Source organism: Trichosurus vulpecula, chromosome 4, assembly GCF_011100635.1.
Source record: "Trichosurus vulpecula isolate mTriVul1 chromosome 4, mTriVul1.pri, whole genome shotgun sequence".
Lineage (NCBI taxonomy): Eukaryota > Metazoa > Chordata > Mammalia > Diprotodontia > Phalangeridae > Trichosurus > Trichosurus vulpecula.
Genome location: NC_050576.1, coordinates 10,968,869 through 10,985,754, shown reverse-complemented (window position 1 = coordinate 10,985,754; position 16,886 = coordinate 10,968,869). Strand labels below are relative to the sequence as shown.

The 16,886-nt window shown below is 39.4% G+C and overlaps 1 protein-coding gene across 1 annotated transcript in view; it reads left to right on the top strand.

The window, feature by feature from the left end:
• Positions 1-16,886, top strand: part of LOC118846045 (methylcrotonoyl-CoA carboxylase beta chain, mitochondrial-like) — a 42,691-nt gene that overhangs the window by 6,775 nt on the left and 19,030 nt on the right. The window contains 4 exon segments of the mRNA XM_036754208.1: positions 7,067-7,245; positions 10,004-10,084; positions 10,535-10,710; positions 11,553-11,748. Coding sequence (XP_036610103.1) covers positions 7,067-7,245; positions 10,004-10,084; positions 10,535-10,710; positions 11,553-11,748 — 632 coding nt within the window.

Genomic DNA, 16,886 nt, shown 5'->3' with positions numbered 1-16,886 from the left:
TTAGTTTTATTTATTATTTCTATACTTTTTGCATATCCAGTTTATCTATTTCTCTGCTTTTTTAAAATATATCCTTTTTTGTGATTATTTTAGATTTGTTTATCTGTTGGCTTTCTAATTTTTTTAATATATACTCAGTTCATCAATTCCCTTTTTTATCTTGTTAACGTATGTTCATAAGGATATTATTTTTCCTCTGACAAATGCTTCAGCAGCATCCCACAAATTTTATCTCTTCATGATCATTTTCTCTCACAGAATTACTAATTGCTTGTGGGATTTGTTCTTTGACCCACTCATTATTTAGGATTCCATTGTTAAGGCTCCATTTGCATCTGTCTTTTTTTGGTGCTTTCTGAACTAATTACTGTTTTCATTGCATTATTGTCTGTAAAGAATGTTTTTTTGTATTTGTTTGCAATATTTCTATGCCCCAATTTATGGTCATTTTCACTAAAACTTCCATTGGATGCTGAGAGATATGGATATTCTTTAGCAGCCCCATTTAGAAGATGCCATAAGTCTTTTAGTTCTAGCTTCTTCAGAAACTTTTTTAGTTCTACATTTTCTCTTTTGTTTATCTTTCCATTAGATTTATCTAAAACAAAGATTGGGACATTGAAATCTTCCATTATTGTGTTTTGTCTATATCTTGTTGTAATTCAGTTAATTTTTCTATTATGGATTTAGATCTGAAGGCATTTGGAACATATAAGTTTAATGTTAATACTGGTTTGTCGTTTATGGTTCCTTTCATCACAATGTAGTTTTCTTGTTTATCCTTTTTAAAACATATTTTGAATGTTTGTTTTTGCTTTGTGTTGATTACAACTCTATTTCCCCCCCAATTCATCCAATGTTTGGACATTTTTTAGCCTCTCATTTGAATTCTGAGCATATCTTTGGTTTTTTTTTATGTTTTCTTGTAAGCAATGAATAGTGGGGTTTTATTTTCTTATCCAATGCTACAAGTTTTCATTGAATTGGATTATCTACTCCATTCATGTTTAAAGTTATGAGAAGTAGGTTTGTAGTTTTTTCCATTTGTCTCTAATTACTTTTTTTTTCAAAAATAGAAACTTTCCCCCTCTTCCTCTATGTCTCTTTGGTTATTTTAACTTACTCTATTTTAAGGCAATCCTATTTTCACCAGATATCTTCTCCTCACTCTCAGCTTCTTTTTCCCATTTGTTACCCCTTTCCTCAGTTTTGAAGTTGTTTGACATTCAAGATTTTTTCTTTGCTTTTATCTAATTATTTCATTTTTCCTCCCTTTTATCCTCTCAGATAAGAGTCACATAATATCCTCCTTCCTCTCCTCCCTTTCAACTTACTTCATTAATAAGTTTAAACTTTTATAAATTTCTGCCTTTTTCTTAAAATAATTTCCTTCTTTTCCTAGTTTATCTTTCCTCTATGCCTATTCTAGACTCCCATTCTTTCACTCACAGCCCTTATTTTTAGTTCTTCTTTAGTCTTTATTCCTCATGGAATTAGAACTTCTAAGGTGACTATTATGAGTTCTTTCCTCTAAACAGTTTCTATGTTATTTTCTAAAATTTTCTGCCGTACCTCACTTCTCAGAAATGTTAACTCCTGTGGGTGATAAAAGAACATTTCCCCATGACACAAATTCTCCTCTCTGTGATTGTGCAGTTCATTATTTACCTTTGTTCTCCTCGTGGTCATTTCTCCACATGTGCCTTGAAATCCCTTCTGGGTGTCAGCTGCCCACAGGAACTCTGATTGCCCTTGCCCTGAGGCGGGATGAGTGCTTCTCTCAATGCCAGATCCCTACAAATTACATCAGTGACAAAGTCCTCGTCTCCCTTTATAGAACATTGCTCTTCTCCCATGGGAGCCCTCCTCAGTAGTAACCTTGCCACCATTAAGACAGGATTCTCCTTTTTTTTACCCTCTTCCAGTCTCTCTTTTTGCCCATTTTCTTGTAGATTCTAACAGCACAGGTTAGCTACCAATTAGAGCCAACATTTACATGGTGTTTACTCTGTGTCTGGCATCGTGCTCGGTGCTTTATCCCTGGGCACAACCCTGGACATAGATGCGACTATTATTCTCCCTTTGCAGATGAGGAAACTGAGCAAACAGAGGTTTAATGACTTGTACAGAGTCACACAACCAGTAAATATTTGAATTCAGCTCTTCCTGACTCCAGGCCTGAGGCTGGGCCATCTAGCTGCCTTGTTCATGAGAAACTAACAGTCATTCTTCACTTCCCATCTGTTTTTCTGCCTGGGATAAGCTCATCACTTGCAATCATATCAACCTGCTGTTAACTCAAGACTTCTTTGAAGCCACCTCACTCAGCCTTCTCTCTCCTTTAATTGGATGATGGGAGGTTGGAGGATCTAAGTCCCTCCAGTGCCTTTCTTTATAAAGGACAGAAACCGGAATCTCAGCCCACTCCACTCTGCATCTACTGCTCTACCTGGATTCAACTCCAGAGAGCAAGATATCCCCCTCTCTTTCCTGCCTCCATTTGTGTGATGTCTTCTCCCATTAGATTGTAAGCTCCTTGAGGGCAGAGTCTATCTTTCTTTTTATTAATTATATCCCTAGCATTTAGAACAATGCCTGGCACTTAATAGTGTTTCTACTTAATAAGTGTTGGATTGGATTGGACTCCCTTCATTGTTAGCCTTTGACTTTATTAGGATACATCACACATTCCCCTCTATCTTCTTCCTCCCTTTCTCCCATTTATGCATTTTCTGATTCTGCGTAAGTTGATAAAAATGGTGTTTTGGGCTTGGTTTCTGCACAATCATTTCTAGCTGACTTTCACTTTCACCCTTGTTTCCTTGTGTGTATTGAGAAAGAAATATCTTAATGATTTCTCTGTTATTTTGTTATTATTGTTCTCACCCTTGGTTACCATATTTGTTTACCTTTCTTACATATCTGTTGTTTGAGGCATTTGAAATTGAATAATTACTTCAGGTCTGGTTTTCTTCTTAGGAATGTTTCAAATGCCTCCTTTTATTGAATATCCATCTTTTTTCATTAATAGTAAAACTTGGGTTGTATCTTGAATTCCTTTGCTCTTCAGAAAACATTATCCCATTCCTTACTGTGGTTTCTGGTAAATGAACAATAATAGTCTTGTGTTGTCTAAAATTATTTCCCTTTATCTTTGAAAGTCTTCCTCCTGGTCACTTAGAGGATTGTTGTTTGTCAGTGGAATTGTTAAATTTAAGCACTATGCATCTTGGAGTTCGCCAGTGTAGGGTCTCCACCCAGAGATGATTTGTGGATTCTTTTGATTGGTGCTGGGAAGTTTTCTTGTATTATTTCTTGCATTGTGGCATTCAGGTTTTTTAACTTGTCATTTTCTTCTGGGAGACCTATAATCCTTAAGTTGTCTCTATGCCTCTTGTCTTTGAGATCAATATGTTTTGCTTGTAATGTGATCATGTTTCATTTCAATGGTTTTGTTTTTTGCTTATTTTCTTCCAGATTATACTTTCCTCCTGATTATTGCATCCCCACATCTCTCTATAAGTCATCAGTTCTCTTTGTTCTTCAGTTTTTGGGGTGCTGCTCTGCTGACCCAGTTTGTGAAAGCTTTTGCCTTTTGCTATGCTATAGCACTTAGGCGAGGGGAGAATATAGAGAGAGTTGTACTATGTTGTAATCTTTTGGGTTGTCTAGTGCAACTCTTCTGCTGGAGCATAGTGAGAAGTGGATAAGACGATGTTGAGTGAGCACATTTAAAGCTATTGATTACCTTTCTTTGCTACTAGATTACTGAATTGTTACCTATTTGGATTCTTGGTATCCTAGACCATATAGTGGTTGGTTAGTCATTTCAGTAATGTCCAACTCTTTGTGACCTCATTTGGGATTTTCCTGACAAAGATACTGGAATGGTTTGCTATTTCCTTCTTCAGCTAATTTTACAAATGAGGAAACTGAGGCAAACAGGGTTCAGTGACTTTCCCAGGGTCACAGAGCTAATGACTATCTGAGGCCACATTTGAACTCAGGAAGATGAGTTTTCCTGACTTCTGGCCCAGCACTTTATCAACTGACCTAGCTGCTCTGTCCTAGACTATGGAGTCAGTTAAAATTGTTTTACCTTTTCCATACAATTAATATTATAAAGTTTTTGAGAGGTAGAGAGGATAAGAACCAATGTTTAGTCCTCCATACTACATTATTCTTACTGACTTAACACAAGACAATTATTCTCCACCCATCAGAAATCACAAGATGAAATGGAATGTTTTCTAAAGAGCAAAAGAGCTCAAGATGCATCCCAAGGTGACCTACCCTGTGAAACTGAGCTAAACCATTAATGAAAAAAGATGATGTTCAGTAAAAAGAGCATTTGAAACATTTATGGCTGTCAATTGTTTTATTTTGATTTGTTTTGTTTTCGAAATTGGGTCTCCACATTTGTCCAGACTGAAAGTATAATGGCCACTCACAGGCCCAAAACCAATACTGACCAGAATGAAGTTTACCTTGCTCTGTTTTTCCAACTTGCATCAGTTAATGCCTCATTAGGAAGCCTGGAAGTCCTTGCTCCAAGGACCTTACCATATTGGTGCTAGATTTAATGTTTTAGTCCTACCGTAGCTCAGAACTCTTGCACTCAGGTGATCCAATCCATTGGTCTATTTTTGCTTTGTCTGAAATCATAATTGCTACTCCTTTTTTGTGTGTGTTCATATGAGGCATGATATAGTTTAGTCCCACCTCTTAGTCTTTGTGTTTCAAGTCAGTTTCTTATAAATAACGCATTGTTGGTTTTTGTTTTCTAATCCATTCTTCTAACTTCTTCCATTTTATGGGTGAGTTCATCCCATTCACATTCACTGTTATTATTGTTAAGTGGCATATTTCCTTTCATTCTATTCTCTTATACTTTCTCTTCTCTATAGTCTTCTTTCCCTGTTTATTTCAGTTATTATATTTCCCCTTTTTTTTAACCTTCTCTTCACTATCCCCTCTTCAAGCTTGTGACTAATCCCTCACTGAATCTACCCTCCATCTTATTTACTCCTTTCCTTAATTTCTTTTTCTAGCTATATCTCTGTTGAGTTAAATATATTTTCATATTAAACTCTCTCTGTGTTTGTATGTTCGATTCTCCTTTTGCAAGCTTAGATGAAAGTGAATTAAAAGTGATACCTTCTCTTACCACTCCTTCTATGTTGGCATATAGTTCTGCTTACACAATCTAATTATGTGTCTTAACAAGTTCCTTCATCTATTCTCCCATATTCCCTTACTGTATCCTCTCTCCCTACATTTAGGGAACCAGAGGGAGGATCTTAGTGAGCTCTGTATAGAATTTCTCCACCCCCTCATCCTATGCCACAGATATTGACAAATAAACACATTTAAAATGCTTTGCAAGCCTTGAAGTGCTAACGAAATACTAGCTATTATTATCTTTGAAGTGGTCTTTTTGCAACAACTTATCATGAATACTGCTATATAAGATAACTATATGTCCTGCAAAATTATGTTTCTTCTTATTTTTTAGCAGAGAACCAAGGGTTATTTTGCATTTTTCTTTGTTTCATGGATTCTAATAACAAAAGAATCCATTATCGAATGGCCGGATTACTGGTGATGAGCCTCTCCACATTTTGTCAGTCAACAAGCATTTATTAAGCACCTCCTGGGGGCTAGGTACTGTACAAAGCACTAGGGATTCAAAAAAAGGCAAAAACATACATGGTCTCTGTCCTCAATGAACTACCAGTCTAAGTGGTGAGACAGAATGCAGACAACTATGTACAAACAAGATATAGACAGGATAAATTGACAATTGGCTCAGGGAGAAGGTACTAAGATTCTGGCCAATTGGGAAAGACTCCTGGCAGTAGGTAGGATTTTATCTGACATTTGACAGAAGCCAGAAAGCAGAGATAAGGAGGAAGAAAGTTCAGGAATAGGAGACAACCAGGGAAATTCATGGAATTGAAGTTGAGAGATGGAGTAGGAACAGCAAGGAGGCCAGTGTCACTGGATTGATGAGTACATGGAGGGGAAGAAGACTGGAAATTCAGAAAGGGCCAGGTGTTTAAAGTAGGAGGATTTTATTTGGTCTTCCAGTTAATAGGGAGCCACTGGAGTTTAAGGAATGGAAGGGCACAGATAAGCTTTAGGAAGATCAATTTGGCAGTTGAGTGGAGGGTGAACAGTCAGGGAGAGCCATCATCAGTACTCCAAGAGGGAGGTGATAAGGGCCTGTACCAGGGTGGTGGCAGTGTCAGCAGAGAGAAGAAGGGTGTGGATGAAAAATTTTATGAAGGTAGAAATCACAGAGAAATTATGGAACTTCACAACTGACTGGATATGGGGAATGAGAGAGTGAAGAGTTGAGGTTGACACCTGAGGGACTGGGAGGATGGTGTTGTTTTTGACATAATAGAGAAATTGGGTGTGGGGTGGGGGTTTGGGGGAAAAGATGAGTTGTTCTGAAGATATTAAATTTAAGATGTCTACTAGGCAGCTAGAGATGCAAGACTGGAGGTCAGCAGCGAGGTTAGGTAGGATTAGTAAATATGAGAATCATCAACATAGTCAACTAGCATTTGTTAAGTGCCTACTGTATTCTAAGCACCATGTAGAGATGATGGGAATACAGAAATGATGAATCCATGGGAACTGATGAGATTATTAAGTGAAATAATATAAGGGAAGGTGATGAGGGCCCAAGACAAGAGACCAGGAGGGACAGGACTGACCTGGATGAAGATACATCCAAGGAGACTGAGGAGCAGACTTCAGGACAAGGAAGAGAAGAACCAGGAGAGGGCAGGATTACTAAAAGCTAAAGAGAAGAGAGTTTCAGAAAGAGGTGGATTGCCAGGGTCCAAGGTTGCAGAGAAGTCAAGAACAAACACAAATAGGAAATATTTGCTGCCCTCAAGGTGTTTACATTCTTTTGGAGGAAGTGTGTGGGACATGACATTAACTTCAGTTAGTTCGATAATGGCACCTTTTCGATTGAACGATGTCTGGGTTTAGGCATTAATTTCTAAGCTAAGAGATTTTCCTTGTTTAAATAACCAAATGTACATTATAGGAATTGAGAAAATACATAGAGTTTGGTGCATGTTAATTGCCAATGACGCAACAGTGAAGGGGGGAACCCTATACCCTATCACCATGAAGAAACAACTCTACATTCAAAATATCGCAATTATGATCCATTTGCCAACAGTGTGTTTGGTGGACAGCGGAGGAGCATTTCTGCCCCTACAGGTACTGTTCAAAATGGTTTCCCAAAGCATTAAATCAATGAGCACTTATTAAGCACCTATCATATGCCCCCTAAATGCTAAGGAAACAATAACCAAAATGAAACAGCCTCCATCTCCAAAGAGCATACATTCTTGAGGAAATGATATGTACATATGTAAATATACACAACATAGACACAAAATAAATAGGAGGCAATGGGGAGAGAGGTGCAAGCAGCTGGGGGCATTAACAAAGGCATCATGGAAGAGGTGGTGGGTGTTTCAGCCTGTCACTGAAGGCAGTGAGGAAGCCCATGAGTTGGAGATGAGTGGTGAGTGTGTCCCAAGCATAGATCATTGGGTACAGTTGGGTAAATTTCACAATCTTGACAGTTTTCTTTCTTTCTAAATGAGGTATCAAGGACATCAATGGAGGGAAGTTTCTGTTTGGATTAAAAATCCAACCAAAATATAGTCATTACGAGCCAAAAACGATGAAACAAGCTGCCCTATGACCACAAGAAAAGAAAGGCTTAATATAAATAAAATCTCGATCAGGAGCCCCCAGTGACTAGGGAGGTGCTGAATATTTGCAGCAATCTGTTTGCTGTGGCAGTTTACCAAAGAGATAATCAAGAAGAGCAAAACAAACAAAGAAAAACAAACAAAAAACCCCACTGAGAACCACCATCATCGAGTAAGCATGGCTAGGTGAATTTCACAGTGACCTGAAAAGAGCCTACTGTATTTATATTTCTGTTATTGTCAAATAATAGCCGTATACACACAAAGTTTGGGCTAGTCTCCCTTTTAGAGGAGAAGATGGCTTACATAACACTTTGCTAATTCTCCAGCTTCTTGATCAGAATCAAGTATTCTCAGATAGAATGGAATAGGTGCTTCTAAGAGAAAACAAGAAAAAGAAGAGGCAGAGATGGATAGATAAGAGGAGATAAGATAGATAAAAAGATGATAGATGACAGACAAGTGGACAGACAGACAGATAAATGATAGATGACATTGCGGTTTGTCCTTCGTTCTCGAAGAGGACCATGACATCAGGTTTGGATTTGAGTGAGGGAGGGCAGTGCAAGGTCACCAGCCTCATCTTCTCCTCCAGAGCCATTTGGGTCCAGTGACCAGATATTGATCAGGATGACTGGAGATGACCAGCATCCTTTTTTTTTGTTTGTTTGTTTTTTGGAGAGGGGAGGGCAGGGCAATTGGGGTTAAGCAGAGCCAGTGCTCTACTCACTGCACCACCTAGCTGCCCCCAGGATGTTTTTTTAAAGCAAACAGAAGCTTCCCTCAACTGCTGTTCATGTCCTCGTGTAGAAATGCAACCATTAACCATGTTTGACAATTTATTTTCTTTTCTCTCTGCTGAATCAGACTTTAGACATTTACTTCCTTTGGCCAGTCATTTCTTTAATATCTTTGCCCCCATGGGCCCTTGAACAACGTTTAATTTCTAGCAGAGATTGCCTGACTTCTCTCAACGGAGCTTTCTCATCTGCCTTTGATCCATTAATAGATACTTGCCAACTGAACCATAACTAGGGTGAGGTGAGCAGAGTTTTTCCCAAAGTGCTGAAATGTAAAGGGTGCTAACAGCATTTGTACTCCTTCAGTAGCAAGGAAACCACTAGTCTTAGCACCATTTTAGCCAAAATAATTGACTGAAACAGTAACCAGCTGAGATGTAGAGTTACATAGCTGGTTGGTCTGAGTCAAGAAGACTTAGGTTCCTCACCTGTCTGACATGAACTAGCTGTGTGATCATGGGCTGAAAAGTCATTTAACCTCTCAGTACCTCCCAGATGAGTCACTAATCTGAATTGGTGGAGGGAGTTTCTATACTGGAAGTTTCCTGAAAGAAAAGCAACTAGATGACAACTGTCTTCCCCACAGGGCAAGGCTGCCTGCCCCCAATTGTCACATGTTCTTGCTTTGCTTTAGGATCTCTGTCTGTCCCTTCCCTCCAACAAATTTACACTTTAAAAGCTGATTTGTTTCCTTTTTGTGGTGCTTGCTACAATTGTGCTTTGTGAAGCTTGTATAGGGTACAAAACACTCTGGTTACAGCTCAGCCTACCCATTTCCACATGCATACAGAAACAACTTTTGTTTTGATATTAGAGCATGATAAAATTATTTAAACAATGTTTTTAACTCGCTTAACTAGACTTTTTTGGAGGACTGTTCGTTAAAAGAGATCCCATTTAAAAAAGCTTTTTGTCACAAAAGGGCTGTTTTAAAGAAAGTCCAATCCAAAATTTAAGCATTTATCCTGCTCTAAAGGGAGTTTGGAGTTGGCTTTGTAATTAATTGATATCGAGGACTCCCAAGTGTGGAAATTCCCTCTACCAATTCTGCAACTTACTGTCTCACAGAATAGCCTGGGGCACAGAGAGGTTAAGTGATTCGACCAGCCATATAGCTAGTGTAATTTATTGATTGGACAGCAACCCAAGTCTTTCTGGTCCAAGGCCAGCCTACTATCTACTTTGCCATGCTGGCTCTCATGCTTAAAATTGAACCAGACCCTGCTCTCTAGGAGCTTAAATTCAGATTTGGGAACAGTATCTCTCCTGTCCATATGGCTATCCTCTTATTATATCGGTTGTCATAAAGATTTACTTGATTGTGTTTTAACACAATGGTAATTTCTTCTAATTCACTGGTAATTCAGTGATCTCTAGAAGCAGCCATATTTGAAAATTTATCATGTCTCCCCCTAATGAGGATTTTTCCTTGTAGCTGTATGTTTGTTTTTCTAGGCAGAGATTTTCCCAGACCATTGCCATGGTGGAAGAATTTTCTACAATATAGTGTTTATGTCCTCTCTGAAGATTCCTCAGGTAAGTCACCAGTGCAGTGGAGATATAGTAGATCTCCTCCCTGTTTTCTAGTTTTCTTTTAGGTATTGTCTTCTCTCTTAGGATGGAAACTCCTTGTGGGCAGGTCTTGCAAGCTCTGTCTTGTTTGTATAGTGCTTGACACATAGTAGGCATTTAATAAATGCTTTGTCCATCTCTCTATCTGAAAAATGTTCCAGATTTTTAGATATTGCAATATATGTATTTTCAAGATGGATCTTCAAAAGTACTGGACAAACTGTCAATATTATTTAGGTTTTATAAAGACTTTCTTTGTCTAGAACACCTTAGAATCCAAGGATGTCTCTAACTTGGTGTTTGGATCAGAAAACTGTATATTAAAGGCTGTTAAGATAGCTCCTTGGGAGAGGGGTTAATAGCGTTCTTAACAGTTGAAAATTCATGTTCCTATTTAAGTCTCCTTCTCCCTAGGTGGCAGTGGTGTGTGCTTCTTGCATTGCAGGAGCTGCCTATTATCCTAGTACAGCAGATGAATCTCTAATTATAGACAGCATTGGCTCTGTGTTTCTTGCTAGACCTCCTCTGGTAAAAGCTGTTACAGGAGAAGACATTTCTGTTGAAGACCTAGGAGGAGCCACTCTGCATTCTCAGGAGGGACAAAAGATTGTTCTCTGAGCCTGACATTTAAAGCCTCCAGAGAAAATGTTTGCCACCTAATTTCCCCAGTCTTATTTGATAGTATTTCTTTCTTCCCTTGGTACACCTAAGTGGTACACTGGATAAAGTGCTGGATTTGGAGTCAGAAAGACCAAAATTCAAATCCTGCCTCAGACATTTACCACCTATGTGACCTCACAGAAGTCACCTCACCTGCAGAAGGAGAAGATTGGAGATGGCCTCTGATGTCCTTCTAGCTCTAAAGCTTTGATCTTATGATCTTCCACAAGGTCTTTCTGACCCCTTTGGCTGTAAGTAATCTCTGAATCTTAAGATTACTTTGTGCATACTTGAAATTTACTTATCTGTGTACATGTTTCATTCTCCCAGAAGAATGTAAGCTCCTTGTACCCCCAAGTACCTAGTGAAGTGGCTTGCACATAGTAGGCATGCCAAACTGCTGGATGGATACATATATGATATTAAGATTTAGAATAAAGGTCTTGGAATACTGAGTGGAAAGACCCTTGTGGATAATTCATGGGAGGTCATGCCCTGCTATCTGTATGACCTTGGGCAAGTTAGTTCACCTTCTTGGGCCTCAGTTTCTTCATATGTAAAATGAGAGGGTCACATGGCCCTGGATGTCCCTTCCAGCTCTAGATCAAGGCCCCTGTAGACCACCTGAGATATTTGGCTGAGAACTTAAATGGTTGAGATCACAGAGCCAAGAAAATACTGAAGTACAATTTATGGCTTCGGTTTTGCCAATTATGTTTTTTGATGTGTTGAAATTTAATTTTTTTTATCAGTCCCTAACCTCTTTTCTTCTTAGAGTCAGTGACAGTATTGATTATATTACATCCGCAGAGGAAGAAGTCTGTGAATGGGTTTGGAATTTTGTAATGACCTTCAATCATGGATGGCTCCCTGAAGAGTCCGTGAAGTATGATGATCCCTTATACAGCACAGAAGAGCTGAAAACACTGGCCCCACAGAATTATGAATGTAGCCTAGATGTGAAGGTGGTAAGCCAAGCAAGGGCTCCACTTTAAAAGTGATTGGCATCAATCCCTTTAGTTAGGAAGGGCTCCATTTTAGAAGGGCAAGTACCTTATGGGTCTAGTGAGAAAATATGTCATGTATGTGCCAAATGTTTCAGGTTAATGATAATGAAAATGGTAGTGGAAAGAATGCTGAACCTGTGTCAGAATTCCATCTTGGCTTCTTATTACCTTAGTGGCAGCTAGATGGTGCAAGGGATAGAGTGTTGGGCCTGAAGTCTGGAAGACCTGAGTTCAAATCTGCTGCCAGGTTTTTATTGTATGACCCTGGGCAAGTCACTTAAAAAACTTTGCTTCAGTTTCCTTAATTGAGAATGGGGATAATAATAGCACCCACCTCTCAGTATCGTTGTTGTGAGGTTTGTAAAGCACAGTGCCTGGTGTATATTAGGCAGTTAATAAACATTTTCCTTTCCCTTCTTGAAAACGTTACTTCTCCTCAATTTCTTCACTTGTAAAATGAGGGAGTTGGACTAAATGATTCCTAAATTCCCTTCCAGCTCTAAACCTACAAAACATGGACAATAAAACAACACTTTGGTGATTTGTTAAAATCTACTGCTGTGTGAGAGGCACGACCTTGCAGCCTTAGGCAGCACAGAGTTGGCTTTTGTGCAAGTAAACTTGACATTTTGAGTAAGAAACTTCTTGACATTTGAACATTTTTGGATTCTGTGACCTCATTGATATGGGAATGTGCTCTGCTGATAAATACTGCATCCTATGGCCTTTTAATACTCAGAATATTCAAGCATCTGAGATCTCATCATTTTGGGAATTCCCTCCCTGAGTCAGGTTACAATCTACTAATGCCTGCCCTATGTGACTCTTGTCCATGTGCTATCTCAGTTTTCCATATACCTGGCACATTTTCATTCCTCAATTTCTCCTTACATTCCAAGGGTACCAGTGTAACACTCTGGCTGTCTGCTTGTCTCCCTTCCTTTTTGCCATGTTACCAGACCTTCTTCTCTTCCTATCCCATGATCCTTTAATATTATATTTTATTCCTTTTCCTTTTTGGAGATCCTCATTGGTCATATGATGCAGCCTGTTTACATATTTGTCATGTGTAATCACTTTGGAGAAGGGGCCCACCTTCTTTGCCAACTCTGATACCAACCATTAACTAACTGCCACTGATAAATAGATGATCCCAAGCCCTAGGAGTGGCAGTGCCCCCTGGATCCCCAGTCCTACTTCCAGTCCAGCCCCTACAACCATCACTCTCAGAATGATTCCTGTGGAGATGCAGCCATAGCTACTGTAGAGTCAGAATAAGAACAAAAAGTCCCCACTATCAACGTTCTTGGCTTTGGCTTTGTCAAATGGTCCAAGATCAGAGAAATGTAAAGGTTTTTATCAGTGACAATAACATTAAGAAAAACATATCACCATCTCTCTTGTTGCTAAACTGTAAGGATGCTGGGTCTTTTCCATATGAGGTCCAGCTGAAACCTCCATTTGTGCTGCCTTCTCCCACTAGAACATGAGCTCCTCGAGGGCAGGGACTGTCTTCCTTTTCTCATCGTATCCCCAGGAGCCAGCACAGTCCCATTTGGAGGTGATCTTGGTATATGGGATGTATGGGGTGGTCAGGGAGGACTAGCACCTCTGGTGTGAGGGCTTGCAGAGCCCTTGTCAGGGCTACTCACCTACTTTTGCTGTCCACTTGATGCACCCAACTCTCACCTGTGGCTAAGAAGCTGTAGCATGCACAGTGGTCACACTCTGCCAAACCATCTTGACAGACAGACTAAACCAGGTTGAGGGCAACCTAAAAGCCCAAACTTGTAGATGAATTAAGGGGATGGATGTCCCAAGCATGTGAAGAGCCCCCTCTAATGGAATGAGTGGATTAGAACAGTTTGTTCCAATAGTCAAGAAGATGGTTGAAGCAGTGCTGTGGAGTACTTAGAGTTTGGTCGGCTGTTGAAGACACGAACATCATCTGCTACATCCCAGGCCAACACCAGCCATCCTGGCTTTTGTTTTGCCACTGGCCTTTGATGACTCTGGAAAAGAGAGTGAGGCTGATGCCTTTGTGCAGCTCTGTTTCACTTCAATTCAATTCATACACAAACCAAGACATCACCCTGTGATGTCACTATTCCTCTTCAAAAATGGAAGACAAACAACATCTTGATATGTAGTATGAAATTTTGTCTATATCTAATTTCTGCCAGTCCCTACCACCACCCTCCCATTGCCCAGTTTTCCTAGTAGTTTTGTGAAATAGGGAGTGAACCCTTCCTTGTTTCACTAGGGAAAGTTTGAACATTGGGTCACTAGGTTCATTTTGCTCCTTTGTTACATACCACATCTGTTCCATTAATAGACCTCTCTCTCTCCCTCCCTCCCTCCATCTCTCCCTCCCTCCCTCCATCTCTCTCTCTCTCTCTCTCTCTCTCTCTCTCTCTCTCTCTCTCTCTCTCTCTCCCTCCCTCTCCCTCCCTCTCTCTCTCTCTCTCTCTCTCTCTCTCTCTCTCTCTCTCTCTCTCTCCCCCTCTCTCTCTTTCTCCCCCTCCCCCTCTCTCCCAAAAATCATTTTGATGATTACTGATTCATAGTGTAGTTTGAGATCAGACTACTGCTAGGCCCCCTTCCTTACCACTTTTTCATTATTCCTCTTTATGTGTTGTCTTTCCCCATTAGAGTATAAGCATCTTGAGGGCAAAAACTACTTTGCTTTATTACTTTTGTATTGACAAGGCTTAGCATGGTGGCTGGCACATTTTCATTCATTCATTCACTTATTCCTATAAATTCTTAAAGCCGGTGTTCATGATATAGAAGAATGAATCTTTGTAATCTACAAGTCATTGACCTCTCTTATTCCTTCTTCCTGCAGCATGCTTTCCCATGTTTCCCCATCCTCACCTTTTCCCACCTTTGTTTTGAAATCACAAAGTATAAGAGAGAATGTCATTTTCATTTGGAGGGTCTTATCAAGTTCTTCATGGATTTTCACTACTACTCCATACTTAACAACCAATATTAGCACACAAATTGCAATTATTTTCAAGGTGGTATTTTTGTAAATACTAATCATGGTTACTGTGATATGTGATGACCAAACTGTCCATGAAATAATGCTTCTTGTCACCTTCGGGTATATGATAGAACCCACTCTGCCAACTCCTTTCTTTGCCTCTCCAAGGAATACCAGGGATCCATCCTTCCATTTAGCAGTGGCTTTCTTCTTTCTTCTGGTTTTGTTTATAGCTACAAAGTCAAAATTGATATGATTCATCTTCTCCAGTTATGTGTCATTAATTGTTGGATGTGGATCTCATTTTCAGAATACCAAGATTCATTTTGAGGTCTATTGTGATTTTTTGGGTTCCATAGTTCCAAATTGTTTTCCAGAACGGTTGGATGAATTCATAGCTCCACTATTTAGTATCTTTTGTCCCCATTTCTCAGCTCTCTGCTACTGTCACTGCAGGAGCAAAAAGGGGCTAGATGTAGGATTGAGTGGCATGTTTTACTTCTCTGTTTCATGAGTTTCTGTAATATTTTAATAGTAATTTTACATTTACAGAATTGATAAAATGGCTCTCTCTATGTGCATACATATGTGTATGTGTACATGTATATACATGTATGTATATACATATGTATGTATACATATATGTACATATACAGATAGATAGAGATAGATACAGTGAAGCGTTATTTTTTTTAGATCCATGTCAGTCTTATGGTAGATGGTGACACCCACTGGCAAAGGGTGGCATAGCAGCCCAGTCCTTTAAGCCCATTTTAAATACTACTTAAACCAAGTTCCTCCCTGGAATGAGGACCCACCTCCTTCCTGACACCAATATGCTGGTGATGCTGTTTGGCTGAGAATCATGGAACTCCAAAGTCTCTGAGGAATTAAAGTTGGCCTTCACTCAGAGGGCAATGGGGAAGTGCATAGCAGGTATAAGCGTGTCAAGAACCATTACATCCAAGGAATTATACTGGAGAAACATAAAAATATGTCATCAAAAAAAATCCATGACCAGAATAAGGATGTACTAGAGCTTTGGACCTAGAGTCAAGATGACCTGAGTTCAAATCCAGCCTCTATACTGCACGATTTGTTTAACCTCTGCTACTTCCTCAGCTACAGGGTGTCCCTAAAGTCTGGACACATAGGAAAATGCACATTTTGAAATATTTGAATATTAACAGACCTTAGCCCCCTTGACTTCTTTTTCTGGGTATGCTAAAGGAGGTGTACTCAATGAAAATCACAGATGCAACACACTTGATTGAACTCATAAAGAGTGAATGTGCTAAAATTGATGGCAATGTGGAGTTACTGCATCGAGTTCATGCGAATCTTGCAAAGCGCATCCATCACAAATGATGGAAATTGCATTGAAGATGTTATTTGTTAATATTCCAATTAAATAAAATGTTCTTGAAAATTTCATTAATTTCATTTCTTGAAAATATGCATTTTTGCCGATGTGTCCAGACTTTAGGAACACCCTGTATAAAATGGGGTTAATAATGTCACTTCTCTTCCAAGGTTTTTGTGAGGATAAAATAAGAAGATATTGTTAAGGCAGTTTGTAAACCTTAAAGCTCTGGGTGAATGCTAGGGATGATGATGATGATGATGATGATGATGGTGGTGACGATGATGATGGTGATGACGATGATGTGAGAGTAAAGAATAACTGGCATGTACTGGAAAGATCTCAGACTCTGGAAGAAGACCTGGGTTCAAATCCCACCTCTGATGATTACTGTTTGTGTGAACTTTGGTAAGTCACAGCCCTCCTGGAGCCTTAGCTTCCTCATGGGTAAAATGAGAGAATCAGACAAAATAAACTCCAAGGTCCCTCTGAGCTGTAGGTCAAAGGTCCTATCCTTGGCTAAGATGTGCTCAGAAGTATCAGGAAATATAGAGGAAGGTCCTCAACGTGTTTGGTGGGTCCCTAGTGGTAGATTAATAGAACTTTGTTTAAGAGAGGGCAAGAACGATTGATGATCTGAATTACTGGAGAGAAGATCCACATCAGCCAGACTACAGTTCCATAGAAGTATCAAAACATGCTGTGGTATGTAAATGTCTTCTATTACTCTATCGCATGGGGAAGCTC